Source organism: Limanda limanda, chromosome 2, assembly GCF_963576545.1.
Source record: "Limanda limanda chromosome 2, fLimLim1.1, whole genome shotgun sequence".
Taxonomy (NCBI): domain Eukaryota; kingdom Metazoa; phylum Chordata; class Actinopteri; order Pleuronectiformes; family Pleuronectidae; genus Limanda; species Limanda limanda.
Window position 1 is genome coordinate 13492747 of NC_083637.1, and position 17728 is coordinate 13510474.

General features: G+C 40.5%; 2 protein-coding genes across 3 annotated transcripts; both read left to right on the plus strand.

Annotated features, from left to right (window-relative positions):
• The first annotated feature begins 531 nt into the window (after positions 1 to 531).
• bdh2 (3-hydroxybutyrate dehydrogenase, type 2) lies at positions 532 to 6570 on the plus strand. Of its 2 annotated transcripts, none has more exons than XM_061086645.1 (10): positions 532 to 589; positions 1946 to 2036; positions 3035 to 3113; positions 4102 to 4198; positions 4718 to 4826; positions 5187 to 5247; positions 5414 to 5527; positions 5911 to 5969; positions 6104 to 6196; positions 6315 to 6570. In XM_061086645.1, the coding sequence occupies exons 2-10, from the start codon at positions 1965 to 1967 to the stop codon at positions 6366 to 6368; spliced, it is 738 nt and encodes a 245-aa protein (XP_060942628.1). In that variant the 5' UTR covers positions 532 to 589; positions 1946 to 1964; the 3' UTR covers positions 6369 to 6570. The 2 variants fall into 2 exon arrangements, with proteins under 2 accessions (XP_060942628.1, XP_060942629.1); XM_061086646.1 differs by having other exon boundaries at positions 534 to 589; positions 1949 to 2036.
• Positions 6571 to 9164: 2594 nt separating this feature from the next.
• Positions 9165 to 17728, plus strand: si:dkey-162b23.4 (sodium/hydrogen exchanger 9B2). Its single transcript, XM_061090173.1, has 13 exons — positions 9165 to 9395; positions 9519 to 9798; positions 10450 to 10651; positions 11257 to 11427; positions 12296 to 12438; positions 12703 to 12830; positions 13735 to 13910; positions 14290 to 14396; positions 14488 to 14637; positions 14869 to 14977; positions 15691 to 15827; positions 16017 to 16233; positions 16633 to 17728. Exons 2-13 carry the CDS (start codon positions 9652 to 9654, stop codon positions 16692 to 16694), a joined length of 1749 nt encoding a protein of 582 aa, XP_060946156.1. The 5' UTR covers positions 9165 to 9395; positions 9519 to 9651; the 3' UTR covers positions 16695 to 17728.

Consider the following 17728-nt stretch of genomic DNA (forward strand, 5'->3'; position numbering starts at 1 on the left):
CACACACACACACACACACACACACACACACACAGACACACACACACACACACACACACACACACACAAACACACACACACACACACACACACACACACACACACACACACACACACACACACACACACACACACACACACACACACACACACACACACACCATCTGATGCCTGTTGATGTGCAGTGAAGTTATATAAAGAGAAAGAAAAAAGACAGGACAAGATAATGCACACATCATGGTCATTGTAGTTATTATGACTAATCGATCAAAACCATTCAATAGGGCTGGAGCTTCTAAAATGAGCTTAACATTATGAAACAGTCCATACCAGTCTTAAAGAATACACGTGTTTTTGACCGAACATGATTTAGTGTCTAATTGACCCAGAGAAGAATCGTCTTCATGGTAAACAACTAAGTGGTGAGTCAAATACAAACCATCAGATCACCATCTTGCTCTGTATTTCATCTTCTCACCGCACAGACACGTTCACTTCCTGGTTGTGAACCAATAGCAGCGTCAGACCTAGGTCACGTGTCGAGCTCTGCTGCTCATTGCCGTGCACAGTGTCGAAGCTGAACCACACGGTGAGTTTCCTCAGGGAGTTTTCCCCGAGTTTTTTCTTGACAAACAGTCCGTGAATGTGACTTCTGTCCGTTTTGCAGCACTAGTTAGATTGTTCACCGATAGGAAAGACAATCGATGACCGATAATCGATATCCTCTGAACTCTGTGCTGCTGTGATCGAGCAGCATGACAGGTCATCTGGTGCAATAACAGCATGAGGCTTCCTCCACATTTTATACCCAACTTTAAAATGTATTATTAAAACCACTGATTTTAGATTGAAGAGAATTGAGAAGCTACTTATATGTTAATTCATATTATAGAACAGGAATCCAGACATTTAATTCAGTTAATAAAGTTTGTAGAAAATCGAAATTCTTAAATGTTTTCAATCAACTGCTTGAGCTGATAAGTTTAGAAGATATTTGTTGTGTCTGTGCTGTTGATAGACATCAGTTAAAAGTTGTCTTGCAGCTTCACACTCTTCCCTCTGTGGAGAAACTCATCATTTCATAATGGACACATGTGGATTTTTGCAGAAACTGAAGGGGAAATAAATGACTCATCACAATTGTGTGGGTAGAATTCAATGCTGGACTGTTGTACCGACCTCTGTCCAATAAAACCGATATAGATTGAAAAACTCCACAAAGACACAATATCAATTCTGTGCTGAAATGACTGCAGCTGGAAGATCTCCACTTGATTTGTATTACTCCGTCTATGAAAGCCTCCTTGTTCCCTCAGATTACTTATATCACCCTGACTGGATTTGACAGCTGCCATTACGAACAGAAGGATTATAATTTTTCCCCACTCTTAGGCATCAGTCCACTGTGCTCTGCTCGGAGACGTCTGTTGAGAAACAGTCTGTCAATGATTACATCCTGGTTGAGCAGATAAATGCAACTGATTAAAAACCTCAGGTGTGAAGTCAGAGAAGCTCCTCTCATTCTTTTCACTTCTACTTGTGACTCAGTGTGTTTACTTTGACACCAGTCGATTTATTATTGTTTCTTACATTGTTTAAGTTAGATGTTCTGGAGGTGGAGCTGTGTTCCTTTCCAACCATCGTGGCTTTGGTGACACAGTATTGACATGACATATGCTGTCCTTGCGTGGCCTGGGTTTATAATTGAACCCTGACATCTTACTTCCTGTTAAACATCACAGACATTTTTCTTCACGCAGAATTTCCTGTATTTGAATTTAACGAATTATCTGTGAACGTTTCTCGTTTCATTCGGACTAAAGAAACCATCGTAAGACACACATTAGTTAATATCTAATCAATTCCTCGGACATGTTCAATTTGACAAAAAAAAGCTTTTATCTTGGAAATGAACCTTTTATTTCTTTTCTTGTTTTGATCACAGCAGCGTTGGAAGGAGCACCATGGGCCGTCTGGACGGGAAAGTGATTGTGTTGTCGGCAGCGGCGCAGGGGATTGGACGTGCTGTTGCAATAGTAATGAGCTTCAATAAGCACTTCTCACAGATCTCTTTCATAGCAAATCCCCGAAGACAATTGTTTATTAAAAAGCCTGTGGTGTACAGACTTAGAAAGAGAGTATATTTTATGTAAATGCAAATTGAAGAGAACAATGTCGTTTGTGATGATATCTCCTGCACCAAATAGACTGCGGATGACTGATTGTGTGTTTGTGTACAACATGCTGTGACACCACATGGACACACTCTAAATAACTGTGCTGTAACAGTGATTTCTTGAGATCAGACGTAGACAGGGTCAAGACAATCCTCTGGCCAAAGAGAAGGAAAAACAAAGCACTTGTACATCTCACACACGTACTCGTCAAGATTGGGTCATCATCGCCTCCATTCCCTTCGAGTGATGTCTTTCAATGTGTGTGAGATTGTGCCTCGTAGCACAGCGGGTGTCATGTCACGTTTGTGGTGTAATTCCAATGTGTTTACGCTGCGTCGGATCATTAGGTTTAAATGACTTTGTGTTAAAGGCTTCATTTTGGGTCTAATGAGCATTTTCCACCAAGACCTTTAAAATGTGGATTTTTGGGGGGTTCGCTGTGTTCTGTGGTTAATGATGCAGTCACTCTATCAGATACCAGCTGACCAGAAGTTAAATGGATAGAAATTGAGAGCGGAGAGATTAGATTTAAACATAATCTGTATCTATATATAGTTGGTAATAAGTGGTCCCTGAGTTATTGCCTCAAGTGGGATGGAGTGACTGATTACAATCAGGAAGCAATACAGATTTGATGAGCAGAAAAAAAGACCTGCCTCACATTCTTCAAAAACTATTTATTTATCCACACAGCCTTGGTGTATTTTATGATTTCAAGTAATTTCCTTGAATCAATCATCTTTTTATTCAGGGAATACTGAGCTGAAAAGGTCACACGGGTCAGCATCAGGGGTCAGCGTCATAATGCTCAGACGTCATGTAACTGCTTGTAAGTGACTCATGTTTTTTAACTGTAGGCGTTTGCAAAGGAGGGAGCTCAGGTCACGGCCACAGACATCAATGGAGAGAAGCTGAAGGAACTGGACGGTATCCCAGGTAACTTTATCCTCTCTTGGTCTGCAGCTGACACCTGCTGGGTGACCAGTGAAATGCAGCCGAGCTGGCCGAGCCAAACATGTCTGTGTTTAAAAAACACAGACTAGAACACAGAATTATTTTCCCTTCAAAATGTATTTTTATTGATTAGTCGATTATAGATATATTTAGTTTTATTTCCTGTTGATTTGCTAATGTAATTGATTAACAATTTTTAGTTGCACCTTTTTTATATCTGTGGAACGCCGTCAAGGAATCCTTTGACACTAGGCACAAACATTCACTTGGACTCCCATACATAATTATGATTTGCAGAAAGAGAAAACCCGGACAGAGACCATTACACACACTCATACATATCATGGAACCACTTAAATATATATCACACCAAGAATTATACATCTTGAACTTAGACACGTTTCTGCAGACTTGCATCGGACACACAAAGGAGATATCAGTGAAGATTCTATGCAATTTAGTTTATGAATGATGAAGCCTGTATATCACCCTGATTGGATTATTCGCTGCCTGACCTTGACAAGTGATCCCTGTTAAACCATGAAATCTAAGGTCGACAGGATTCCTGATTTGGCAGACGAACAGTTGCTCATTTTCTTGTCAGTAAAAGTGGAGGGAGCAGGTTGATTTCAAGAATTTGCCTCTACCAGTCCCTGCTGGACCAGGATTGAATAAACACTCTCCCCTCGCTCCACACCTCCATACTGTAACAAGCGAAGCCCAATTCCCCTCTGATGCTTTGTGTAGAGCTGTTGAGTGGTGAGCAGAAGAACACAGTGGCTGTAGGCAGCAGCTCGGTGTGAGAGGCTATTATACCTCCCCTGGTTTCCTTAATTTAGAGGAACGGACCATTTACTCGAGGTTACAGAGTTTAAGGAATTGCGGGGGAAATAAAAGAAATGTTAGGTGTTCCATCTAAAATACGTAGTCTGTCGTACAGTTGTGATTCAGATCTCCTCCTCATCAACAGGGATCAAGACCAAGGTGGTGGATGTGACGAAGAAGGAGCAGGTGGAAGCTTTGGCCAAGGAGCATGACCTCGTAGATGTGCTGTTCAACTGTGCTGGGTACTTTTTCATTCATTTTCATTTTCAGTCTAATCTTTTCATGGAGGTCGACAAACAGCAAAATATATATACATAATGGACACATAACACAATAAGGGAATAAATTGGGAAAATTAGGTTAGTGCACGTCATCAAAATTACAGAAATAACAAAATAGACATCATAACCACTTGGGTTTAAGAAACTAAAAACACTGGAGTTTGAATGAACCAGAGACTTTAAAGCTGAGACTCCTGGAAGTTCTCCGTCAGACAGAGGTTCCTTAACTTCATCTCCAAAGTCCCTGTACCATAAGGTTAAACCTCCACTTGACCTTTTGTCAATCTTCTTAAAGTCTCTGAACTGGCAATTGTAAGGCTCAGTAAAATGATGAGTTGGCTAATGCAGCATTTTGACCCATATTTACTTTTCTTCTGTGATTTGATTCTGATGACAGATTGAGGTCCTGTATTTTATGAACACACTTACTATATGTAATTTGTGTCAAGATACTTTTTATTTGTTTTGCACTGTACACAGGTTTGTGCACCACGGCTCCATCTTGAGCTGCGAGGAGGCCGACTGGGACTTCACAATGGACGTGAATGTCAAGAGCATGTACCTCATGTGCAAGGCTTTCCTGCCAAAGGTGACCTTTGACCCCTTTACCCAATGCTTAACACAGTTGATCCTGTTGTCGAGATGTTTGAAATAAGGTGCTGTTGTAAATTGAGTGACATATGCTTTTTTTTTGTTGTTCTCATCCTTTGTTCACTGGGATTAGCTGCATTATACTGAGCCTGTGACATGATGGGCGGCGACTGCCCGATCGCTAATCCAGCTTTAGCGGCAAACTAACCAAACTGTCTCTGTGGGGAATTTAAACCTCAGATGATTTGTCTTTGTTAAATAAAAATGTAAAGGCTAAGAATGTTATATCATTTTAATCTTCATTTTAACAATTATAACCTTTTTATAGGCAACTTCATAATTTGTCTTGTCATTCTAGATGTTGGAAAAGAAGTCAGGAAACATTATTAACATGGCTTCTGTTGCATCAAGCATAAAAGGTAAAAGAATAATCCACATATCTTTTCACTGTAGATGTCTGCAGAACAAATATCAAGCCTAATTAAAGGGACATTGAAGTATGACCAAGTTCAGTGTAATCCTCTTATGTTAGATAATTGCTTTCCGTGCGTGTATGTGTGAGTGACATGTGTTTCCTTGGCACAGGTGTTGTGAACCGGTGCGTCTACAGTACCTCCAAGGCCGCGGTAATTGGTCTCACCAAATCTATAGCGGCTGACTTTATTGAGCAAGGCATCCGCTGCAATTGTGTTTGTCCTGGTGAGTTTTCAGCACCACATCAAAGATACTGTTCTTTTATTCTTCGGCAGTTATTCCTCAAGGTTGGACATATTTTAAAGATAACATCCAGTAGACAGACAGAGGAAATTAAATCGATGTTTATAAGAGAACTCAAGGGGCTTGTAATGTTTGAGAACTTTGTGTATTTCAAGGATATATAAAGCTTGAGTTTGACCCTCGTGAACAATTCTAAAAAAAATGTACGAGGGGTTTTAATGAGTACTACTTCACTGACCTGAATTAAACTCTGTCATATTTACTTGGATATAAAAAATCCCTTATTAGTCAAAATGAATCTTTATATCTGAATTCAGTTTTGTATTTTACTGAGGGACCAAGCTCTCTCTTTTATATTTCCTCAGGGACTGTTGATACTCCATCTCTGAGGGGGCGGATCCAGGCCCAACCTGACCCCGAACAGGTGCTGTACACTCAGATATACTCTGATATTTTCCTCCATGCTTAATACCTGCTGAGTAGTATTACAGGTACATCTTCCACTAGAATATTTCCTGATGTCTGTGTATTGAAGACAAATGTACCCCCTCTTTGCAGGCTTTCAAGGATTTCATGGCAAGACAGAAAACTGGCAGGATGTGCACAGCTGAAGAGGTGGCCTACCTGTGTGTGTACCTGGCCTCAGATGAGGTGAGTGTTCGGGGTTGGCACAAAAACGTCATACATGCATGTGGTAAACTGGCAGTCATGGAGAGGATGTGCTCAATATTTAGTTGATTATTTTTCTCCTGTTTTTGCTTCTCCACAGTCAACCTATGTGACAGGGACGGAGCAAATCATCGATGGAGGTTGGAGACTGTAAAAAACATCATGCTACCATCGGAGCAAATCCCTTAACCTAAATAAAGTTTATAAAAAATTCAATCTATGCTGCAGATGTATACGTTTAGTGCCGAAATATGGTCACGGTGGCACATGTTGACAGGCGTTGTGATAAATTGGCTCCATCACATCTACAGTGTAAGTGTGTGTAACACTTATAAACATATCCATTTAAATCTGAATCGTGTTAATAGTCAAGTATGTTTCGAACCCTCAAGGAATTTGCTTTCTTGTTGAGTGCAGAACAAATATATTAAGTAGACAAACATATAAACAGTGCTTTCCGAGGACATTCAGGTTTTTCAATTTGGCAGCATAGATATTACCAGCACTATATATCTCCGATACATCAATATATTGATGTACAAGTATAATATTTTAATAAATTAAAACACATTAGATAGCTAAAAAAATAATCTCATGTAGTGAATATGTTCTGAAAGATTTAGTAAAAGCTTATAAATACAGACTATTAAGCAAACAAGCACAATTAGATTTCTAAAAACAGACAAATTAAATAGGATAGTAAAAGTAAAATCAAATAATATGTTTATTATATGTTACTTCAAGTCAACAGTACATGAAAAGAGCGCGTATTGTAGTTGAAGAAAAAGGTAGACATGAACCTAAAGTACAAGAGCAATATGTGAAAAAGACTTGCAATCAAATTAAATTTATAAAATAAAACTAAAAAATTTACAAAAATATAAAGATATGTGAAAAAGAGTTTAATAATACTTTTAGTAATCTATTTGTGTGACTAATCAGTCTGACAGATGATGAAATAAACATCTCCAGCAATACACTTTGATGACTTTGATGAAATATCTCCCTCTGTGTGTGTATGTGTGTGTGTGTGTGTGTTCCTGTACGTCTATCTTTGTGAGGACCACATTAAGCGTAGACCCCACAGAGTAAAGAAATTTTGACCGGTCCTCACTTTGTAAATGGGCTGTTCGAGGGTTAAGACTTGGATGGTTTAGGTTAAAGTAAGGGGCTTGGAGAATGTATTATGTCAATGGGTGGCCTCACTAATACAGACATACACACGTGTGTTATTACAGTGACAGATAATGAAATGTCGAAACATCCTCAGCAATATACTTGGATGACTTTGTAGAGTATTTGCATGCACATAATGAAAATATGCAGAATATCTTATGTTTATGATTTGGCGCTTTAAGTTGAACTAAATTGAACACCTTTTATTTGAACTCATCTTTTTGCCATGGACTTTTGTGAAGCACTTTGTAACCTTGTTTAAATAAGTGCTACACAAATAAGGTCACTATTATCATCATATCATTATATTGCAGATTGAGTGATCGACATTTCACCCAGTCATCTACGTGTGTGACTGATAAATAAACGGCTGATAAAACATGCAAGCAACACACTTTGACTTTTCCATTGAACCTCATCACCCCCCCTCTCCTGCTCCTCCTCCCTCCCCCCCCTCCACCAGCCTCCTGTGCCCGCTACACACTCATCACTAATCCGCCTCATTCCCATTCTCCAGCGGGTCTGATCCACCACAGGGACTCGAACACGGTACAGTTCCCAGGAGGTGAGCGGGTTCGCGGTGTGAGGTGAGCTGCGTTTCTCTGTATTTCCTCTCGAACGCCCCCGGACTCGAACGTGTGACTCCCGCCAGGAGCCGAGGCTTCTGTTAGCCGCTGTGTTTTTAAATGGGAGTGGGGAGTTCAGTGACAGCTGGCGGGCAGGAGGCGCTACTTCTGGTGCGCCCGTTATCGGACAAACACAGGACACTGGGAGCAATGCGTCGTTTCCAGGGCAACGCTATGTCATATATTAGGTTGGTTGTGTGGAAACGGAGCCAGCTAAATGTCGGCTAAATATTGCAACTACTTTTAGCAGACAGCAGTCAGATGGCTAGCTTGTGCCGGTGACATGTCCGGTATTGGATCTGCTAGCGTGAGGCGAAGCATGGACTTCCCTCTCCGGCTGATTCCGGTATCGTGACACTGAACCAGCCCTCCCAGTTCAACCAGCCTCCACACATGTCCTCTGCTTAGCTAGCTAGTTAGCCGGCTACTTAGTTAGCCACCGAGGGCTAGGTTTGTTGTTGGTTTAAGTCGAACCTACCTGAGCTAACGCTAGCTACATGCGCCATCTGGTCGAGCTGTAAGCATTGATTAGTGTGGTCTGTTCCCAATTGGATTAACCAGCGTCTGTCGCCTTATGCAAACTGTCACAACATTGTAGTAACGTTGCTTTGGGCTCAATTCATCTGCGAGTGAACATAACGTGACGTGAAGTTGATCAGATAATAGACGAGTCCAGTGTAAGAAGTCGACTTTACTTAGAGCTGCCACTTCTTAAAGTAAACACAGGTCAAAGTGTGGACTGCTACACAGATCCTCAATTAGACGGGAGTCACGTGGCCTGAACTCAAATTAGGATCACTAATAGTTTGTGCTTGTGGAATAGTGAGGTTTGTTCAAAGCTGTAAGTGGGAGACATTAAGTGCAGATTCAAATAAAAATCTGGATCTAGTGTAGGAGTTTCAGTATTGTTGTATCTCATGTTCAGAGCCAGTGCAGTATTTGTATGATTGATGTCAGGGCCAGACATTTTTTTTAGGATAAAAGATTTAGAAATCTTGAAAACATTTAAACAAAAATATATTTTACATCCTCGCACAATGCATGAATATTATATCGACACATATTGAAGATTTGTTGATATAATATTGATAAAGATTATGTTGGGATATTTACCTCCACAATATCCAAGTTTTTTTTTATTTAGCAGGATTACGCAAAAAACCCTCAACCGACTTCCGTGAAACTTTAAATTTGGATCGAGGGACAGATCCAGGAATTTTTTCTCCTTTGTTTAACATTGCGAGATAGATTAAATGTATTCTTCTAAGAGGACTGTGGAGCCTTGGCAGATGTATTTTTTTTTTACCACCCAGCCCTAGTTAAAGTAAAAATATCTTTTAAACATGGACATCTTGGAAATGGAGTGGAAGCAGTGCAGGGTAATAGATTATACTATTCCACATGATGCCAATTTCCACACCTGTATCAACATAGCTTTTTTTACATTATTAAGTCAACAATAATTTGTTTTCCTACTGATAAAACCCACGCTGTATGAATAGGAGCCTGATGTCGGAGCTGGATATACAGAAGCAGAAGTGAAGGAACTGCCCATCAATGGCCAGCCCCGCCCCTCAGCTTGATGCACTGTGACAGAGAAGTGAGTGGACCGCAGAAATATTGTAGCTAATTGCCATGGAAGACACTCAAGCCAAACCTGCCAGCCCGGAGCAGAGCCCAGCGCCCAGTCCTGCTCTCAGTCCAGCTCCCAGTCCTGCACCCAGTCCGGCACCAGGCCCACTGCTGGACAACCTCGCGGTAACTGGAGCAAACCATGTGGAGGTGAAGTATTTTATTTCGAGGAATCTCTTTCAATATTTGCTCTAGTGTAATCTAGTTTTTTCAGTTTTACTTAATATTTAACTATATCCTTCTGTAGCCTCGTTGAATTGGTTTTCTGCCCTAAATTATGTGCTCATCATTTGTGAGAATATATAGAAATCAAGTCAGAGTCATTGAGCCAATGTACCCACCTTTGCACTATGACAAATGGGGAGTTCTTTGAGTCACGGGTATCGAGCTTCTTGAGCAAGGTCATATCTTTGCTCTATTATTTGCAAAGAAAACAGTAGCTTGTAATCTGCTGGTATGACGTGCCTCTCTGTGTCACCAGTGCTGATTGGGCACAACAGAGGGATTTCACAATTAATTTGCCTCATGATGATCTTACTGTTTTCTCATCTTCCCTTTTATATGTTTTGTCAGTGTGACACCAGAGTTTTGATGTGCTGTTTAAAATGCTTCATTTATTTGGGTTAGCTTCTTTACCCCAGTTATTATTTACTCTGCATATTCTTACAGCAAGTGATAAGAACAGTTTGAAGCTTGTGTGCTAAAAATATCTTCAGCACACATTGCCTTTGTAGACATGGTGTTCAGGCCGCTACTAAAACATGCTATCACTGACCCATCCTCCTGACTCCTCTCCTCCAGCACCTAAATGTGAACCAGATCCAGGTGGTGGTGCGACGCTGCTCCAGTCCAAATGTCACAGAGGAGACAACCTATTTTCTTCCCCGCAACCCGGTGGTGGATGCCGGCACAAACACAGACCCACCGGTGGTCTGCTGCCCCTTGCTCAAAAGATTCTGCCCATGCCCACCAAGAGGCCTCCTGGCTTCTCTCATTACCAAAGGTAACCAGGCAGTGGAGGTGTCTCCTGTTTGTTGCATGGTTTTCCCTTCTTTCACTGGAGATTTGGAAAAACTGCAGATTTGTGTGGTGTATGAAGCTATGTTGTAAATTAAGAATTACAACTATCCAATATAATTAAATCAAGTTAATAAATATGTTAAGACACATCAATATTAATAGTTTTTTATTATCCAATAAAACATGGCAATCGTTCTTATTATCATTTGCTTTTTCTTATTACCTTAACTTCACTTTTAAATACATACAAAATACAAATGACACCAACATACCAAGTCAGGTGTAGCCAGAACGTGTCACTGTGCATTTATATTCATAACAGCCTTTTACAATGAATAGATTCAACATTAAATGCTTAATATGTTCAAGGAGAACAGCAGTGTTTTCTGATAAATTACATTTGAGTAAAGGTTTTGAGGTTGACTTTGTAACGAAGCTAACATTTCTATAGTAATACATGTATCCCTCTATCTGTTACTCCCGAACTTCTTTCTTCATGTAATGTGTTAAAAAAGAAAGATTGTATCTTATCTATGTTAGCATTTTCATCCCCATGACTTCAATGTCTTTCTCCTCTGTCCCCTCCAGTCCTTTTGGCAGCTGTGCTCTTTGGAGTGGTTTGGTCCATCACAGAGAAAGAATGTCTTCCCGGAGGAAACTTGTTCGGCATCACAATACTTTTCATCTGTGCGGTCATCGGTGGTAAACTGGTGTCTCTCATCCATCTGCCCAAACTTCCACCATTCCCACCACTGCTGGGTAAGGCAGATAAATCACTGTTTATGCTTCCACCAGAGTGATATTTAGTAGCACAATTCATATTGCAGTGTCAGGATAAAATGATGTATACACACAAAGAAATGTAAAGTGGATCAAGTACCCTCATGCTTCTGCTGCACTGGACCTTTTATTTGTTGTATTATTTGTTGTATACCATATGATAATGGTCCTGCTAACTTTAAGATGCTCATCAAGGATCCTCCTATTTGTCTGTGGTAATGGTTTTAACATAACATAATGCAATGTGAATCCCTGGTGTTAATAATAAGGAAACGGAAGCTGTCTAACATCTCCCTATAAAGATAAAAATCACGTAAACTGGAGCCGCTCCTCATTTGATAATAGAATCAAAGGGCAGATTAAAGTACAACTTGGAGTTTATGTCTCTAAACTTCACCATCCTGTATTTATCTTTTTGGGGGGTAGGCTTTAAAAAGAGCAGCATAGTTTACCAATTCAGTGTTTATTTCTATATTTTGAAATATCTTCTGGCTTCAACTGTTTGCATAGTATAACTATAACTATTCTTAATGGGTTTATTCCTTATAATCTATAATTCTAAGATTTCTCATATGTTTTAAGCAGAACATTGTTCAGATGTATCATGAAGTTGTTGAATAGATTTGTTTGTTGTTAAAACTTGAATTATCAGTGTTCCCACTGTATGTTCAGTTCACACTGAGCCTCCTGTTCTCAGGTGTCCAGCTCAATCACTATGAGTTCAAAAAGCAACAGGGAGGTTGAATCTTGTTCTGTAGGTGCATGAGAGGCCATCATCAAGAATAAACAGTGTTTCTTCGTGGTAGAAAAGCTCATCTTTCCTCTCACACCCTCTGCTGTGTCCTAGGTATGCTGCTGATGGGCTTCATGCTGAGGAACATCCCAGTTATAAGAGACGGGGTGTACATTGACTTCAGATGGTCGGCGTCCCTAAGGAACATCGCTCTGGCTGTCATCCTGGCCAGAGCCGGTCTCGGGTTGGATCCCACGGTATGACAAACATTGTCGTCATCAGCCACCTGAATGCATAATATAAATCTTAAGAAAGATTCTGTGACTAATCTCATCCCTGTGCATGTGGCTTACCTACACAAGGTCTCATAGTATTGTCTTAGTTAATCAGTTTTTTTTTAAGTTGTTCAATCTTACTGACAGTAAAAAAAAACCACAGTATTACATTTCCAGTGTCAAGTCTTTTTCTCCATTCGATTTGTTTGTCTCAAACTCTTGAATCTTGTCTGTGTTTGCTGTCAGGCTCTGAGGAAGCTGAAGGGCGTGTGCATGCGTGTGGCGGCCGGGCCCTGCTTGATCGAGGCTTGCACCATAGCGCTGGTCTCTCACTTCCTCATGGGCTTGCCCTGGGTCTGGGGTTTCATCCTTGGGTAAATACACATTATTAAGATACATATATCAGCAGATTTATTGGTGTCAAAAAGTCGATCAGGCTTTCTTAGACAGAGCAGGATGCTGGTTACATACGAAGCATTTATTTAATCAGACATACAAATATTTATCTTGACCTTACAGGGTCTACTTTTTCTGTAGTATTTCTTATATATCCCTAACAGAGAGAAAATAATTGTAATTTTAATTTAAATTTACATCTCTCTTAGTATTTCTATTATCTACAGTGTGAACGGACTGTTCAGCTCTCTGGTGCAGGAGCATTCACCGATATAAGATTTTAATAGAGTGAGAATGAGCTTTAAAGATAAGATATGGAAGGTTTACTAACAGTGATAACATTCTGCTTCCTAAGCACCACCAGATCACTGTCATATCCACACAGTTTATTGCTGAGTAATGTTGTTTGGGTTTGATGATAGTACAAATACATTAACTCTCCACAATAAGATGTGTCAGGGTGAAAGTAAAAAAAAACTTATCAGCATTCGTGTGCCTCAGTAGTTGCAAAGCAACTCGTCATAAGGAGCTTTATTCACCAATGACCTGTTCCTCCTCTGAATACTTTGCTTATTGTTGGTTGGAGGGTGGATAGAGGCCAAAACAAATATTGTTGTAATACTGACCAACTCAAATGTCTCAATCTCAGTTTTGAGGCCAAGTTTTTTTAGAATTAGGAAAAGCATGTGATTTTTTTAACACCCATGACCAAGGCGTCATTCATGAAGGATCTTAACAGTTCTTCTATTAAATTTGAGGCCTGCTACTCATGTTAGACAGTATTCAAAGGCTTATTATTTCAATAAGCATTTTTTTTTCGTTTGTTACACATTTTGCAGGAGAAGATAAACTGATAAACACTCAATCTCCTCCACTTTGTAGTTTTGTGTTGGGCGCTGTGTCTCCAGCGGTGGTGGTTCCCTCCATGCTGCTGCTGCAGAAGGACGGTTACGGCGTGGAGCAGGGCATCCCCACGCTGCTGATGGCTGCAGGCAGTTTTGACGACATTCTCGCCATCACTGGGTTCACCACATGCTTGAGCATGGCCTTCGCCGAAGGTAACCTGCTGATGTATGTGTTTGCGTGTGAGGAGAAGTGGAGGGAAATGAATCCAGTGTTTTTTTTCTCTTTTATATGCAACATTATCTTATCTCCAGGGGAGTGGAGTCCACTGTAGTTCACTGTAGTATAGGTCAAAACTGAGAGGCACATGAAATGTGACTTTAATCTGTAGTTTGTCAGGAGCTCAGTAGAGGGTGCAAGTGAGCTATAGCACACAAAGTAAAAGTATATTTGTACATTTTGTACAAGTCAAGTCTATGACTTGCATATACAATTGCTACATGACACCATATACTTTCCCAATGCTTCTGCAACACATCTAAATCACTTAATTTTCTTTTGTCTTTTGTACATTTTGTCTGCTGCTATTTTCAGGCTCCACATGGTTCAACCTCCTGAGAGGTGTCCTGGAGGTGGGCGGTGGGATGGTTGCTGGGATTATTCTTGGTTTCCTCATCCAATACTTTCCCAGTGTTGACCAGGTAGGCATGGTCTCCCAGCATGACTGTAATATTATCTACTTTTACAATTGCTCAGCAAACAGGATCCACAGTGCATAATCTCTTTCCCCAGAAACATTTGGTGATGAAGCGTTCCTTCCTGGTGCTGGCTCTCTCCGTCTTTGCCGTGTTCGGCAGCAACGTCGCTGGATTTCCCGGTTCTGGAGGCCTCTGCACCCTCGTGTTGGCATTTCTTGCTGGACTTGGCTGGGGGAAGGAAAAGGTTATAACATATGCATATGGCATCTTTCACACACATAGCCTTATTTACGAGCCCTCTTATTCACAGTTATCCATCTTTGAGCATGAATTTTAAGGTAAACTTGGCCGAAAAAAGGACTACATAGTTAATTGTCAAAGCGTACCACTTTGGAACCTGTTTTATCTGTTGTACAGAAAAGATGTTAATCAGCCTATTGTTTTTATTGTTTTTGTGTGTTCTGTGTTTCTTAAGGCACGTGTGGAAGAAGTGGTCGGGTGGGCGTGGGATATTTTTCAGCCCCTGCTGTTTGGACTGATCGGAGCAGAGATTCAAATCTATCAGCTGGATCGACACACAGTTGGTGAGATGAACACAAACAGACATCTAAATAAGACAGTGCCATGGCTGTTCTGTGAGGGATTCAAATGTGACTGTATAATCACAATGTATTGTGTTTGCATAATCAAAAAAGAGTCTGGGAGAGTTTTAATCTCTCCATCTGTGCATTCTAAAAGCTGAGCCTGTGTTGGCCCTCATGTAATGTTCTTCCATCGTGGTTCCAGGATGTGAGTTACTTTAGCAATAGATTTAAGGTGTCTTTTAGAAAAGTTACCGTGTTAATGCTGTTTTAGGTGATCTATCTCTAATGTCAGTCTTACTTACATTAGAAAAAACATGCGTTACAACCCAGAATACACTATGACGAGAATTCAGAGCATCATCTTCCCTAAGACCATAATTGTAAAGCTGATACACTGAACTTATTATGAATGGTGCACATTATATTTGTGCTTATGGTTGTATATAAACTAAAGATTGACTACGGTCTAAGGTGGAGGACACCGTTTTAGGGAAAATACCTCTTGAAGTTTCTCTTTGGCTCATAGAAAATGTTTGAGAGGAGCAGATGTCTTGGACCTGAACTCCCCTTGTGAGACTGCAGGATGTTTGTCCACCTTTCCCCAGTCACGTTCCCCTCTACTCTGTGCTAGTGTTGCGTCCACGCTTCTGACGCAACATTAACATAACCCACTCATGGCACCTTCATCTGACTCTTGCTTTGTTTGTATCTAGGTCTGGGTATAGCCTCTCTGCTCATTGCCCTTGCGGTTCGACTCCTGTTCACCTTTTTGTGTGTGTTGTGCGCGGGCTTCAACATGAGGGAGAAAGTGTTCATCGCCCTGGCATGGATGCCCAAAGCCACAGTGCAGGTACGTCAGTGCTGATGCATTTGTCAGCAGGAAAATTATCCTTTGGGAATGAGTGTCTCTTTTATAGAACTTATCAACAGATGTTTGCCTTTGTGAACACAGATGGCAAAATAATAACAATTTATGGTGATGGTGAACTTCTTTGAGAATCAGCAGCGAAAAAAACCCCTCATCTTCTCCCCTCATCAGGCAGCTATAGGCTCCACAGCTTTAGACATGGCCAGATCAAGGAAGGATAAGCAGATGGAGAAGTACGGCATGGATGTGTTGACGGTGGCCGTGCTGGCCATCCTCCTCACGGCCCCCATCGGAGCACTTATTATAGGAATCACTGGACCGTACCTGCTACAGAGACCGAAGAACTGTGGTGAGCGAGTCAAACCCAATTTATCATCATTTTTCCTAGGTAGGTAAAGTCCTACATTTCAACATTTCAACTCAGTTGATCCCGCCTCGCTTCCTAGCTGTACACGAGTAGTAAATGTGATTTTCCCTATAATGCTTTTCCCTACTTCTCCTTTTGTGATAGCTGTGTCCACTCACACAAGGATTTTTGCATATGTATAGTCTGGCTGTTTACCCTGACGCTCACACCTACATGTCTTTTACATCTACACAGCAGTGGCTTTGTTGATGTCAATGTGGGGAAATATCAGATTAACCACAGTGTTCACGCAACTCATGAATGTTGACAACTCCAATGCTTGTTGTTCTGTTTTAGTTCTTGTATGAATGTTATCAGACTCTTCACTGGAGTCTTTCTCATTATATTCTCTTCCGCCTCCTCCTCGTCTTCACCCTGCAGGCACTGGAGCAGGAAGCGACGATGACAACGAAACTCCTGTCACCTATGAAAGTACACTCTGACACTGCCGGTCTTGACCCAGCGAGCGAAAGGATATTTGACAACACTTCCGCTGTGCGCTAACACGAAAGCGGATATTTGAGCTTTCTTTTGGGTCTCTATCCACTGGTCGCCTCCTGATGTTTTCCATCCTGCAGGAGCACATGAATCATGCTGTATTTATAGCCCCTGGTGGTTTCCAGGCCTCGGGCTCTAATCAAATGAGCCACATCCAAGTGTCTGCACTGTCAAAGGTGTAATGCTGTGTTTTATTATATGCAGGGTTACCTATCTGAATGTACTGACAGTAGCAGGATTTTATTTATTTGTTTTTTAAATTAGACTTCTCGGTTACTTACACATATTTAAGTCTTTTGTTCTTCACTTATTTTTACAGCTGAGTGTTGGTGTATTTAATTCTTATTGAAATATGTATTGGATGTTTGTCTTGTGATGAGAAGGGGTTTGTCTAATTTACTCAGGAAAAAGATCTAAATAAGCCGCAATACTTTATACACGATGCTGCTATCATCTGCAATATGGCACTATGCTTACATCGTCATGTGATGATGTCCACATTCAAAACATTAATGTAAACCCAACTTTTTATAGTTTGATCAAGAGTAGATTTAGATTTTTTTCATGTTTGTTACATGGATTTTTTTTCTATTGCAGAAGAATGCAGTGTGAGTTGTTTTTTTGAGTTGAATTTATATGGCCTCATTTCAAAGGTACTTATGTATTATTAGCCACTGTTTGATAATTTTACAGAAATGAGCTTTAGTTTTTTACCAAATATTCTTTAAATAAATGCTGTAGTGAATGTGCAACATGCTGTATATTTAGAGTTTGATGTATGTATTTTATCTCAGCGATCATCAAAAGTCAGCACAGGCATCCAGCAACTCTGATGAACATAGTTTCATAAAGACTTCTTATGTTTAAATTGTTGAATTGGTTCCTTGACTCAAACTGTTCCCATTAGTCTATTTATACAATATGTAACAAACTACATTTACTCGGTTAATGTACTTGAATAAATCCCCATGTATCTATA

What these genes read in the sequence shown, in the direction of transcription:
- bdh2 (XM_061086645.1), top strand. Translation starts at nt 1,965, where the DNA reads ATGGGCCGTCTGGACGGGAAAGTGATTGTGTTGTCGGCAGCGGCGCAG. An exon ending in GCAAGGCTTTCCTGCCAAAG is followed by an intron (nt 4,827 to 5,186) that starts GTGACCTTTGAC and finishes TTGTCATTCTAG; the next exon opens with ATGTTGGAAAAGAAGTCAGG. An exon ending in CCCAACCTGACCCCGAACAG is followed by an intron (nt 5,970 to 6,103) that starts GTGCTGTACACT and finishes CCCTCTTTGCAG; the next exon opens with GCTTTCAAGGATTTCATGGC.
- si:dkey-162b23.4 (XM_061090173.1), top strand. Translation starts at nt 9,652, where the DNA reads ATGGAAGACACTCAAGCCAAACCTGCCAGCCCGGAGCAGAGCCCAGCG. An exon ending in ACTTTCCCAGTGTTGACCAG is followed by an intron (nt 14,397 to 14,487) that starts GTAGGCATGGTC and finishes CTCTTTCCCCAG; the next exon opens with AAACATTTGGTGATGAAGCG. An exon ending in TTTATCATCATTTTTCCTAG is followed by an intron (nt 16,234 to 16,632) that starts GTAGGTAAAGTC and finishes TTCACCCTGCAG; the next exon opens with GCACTGGAGCAGGAAGCGAC.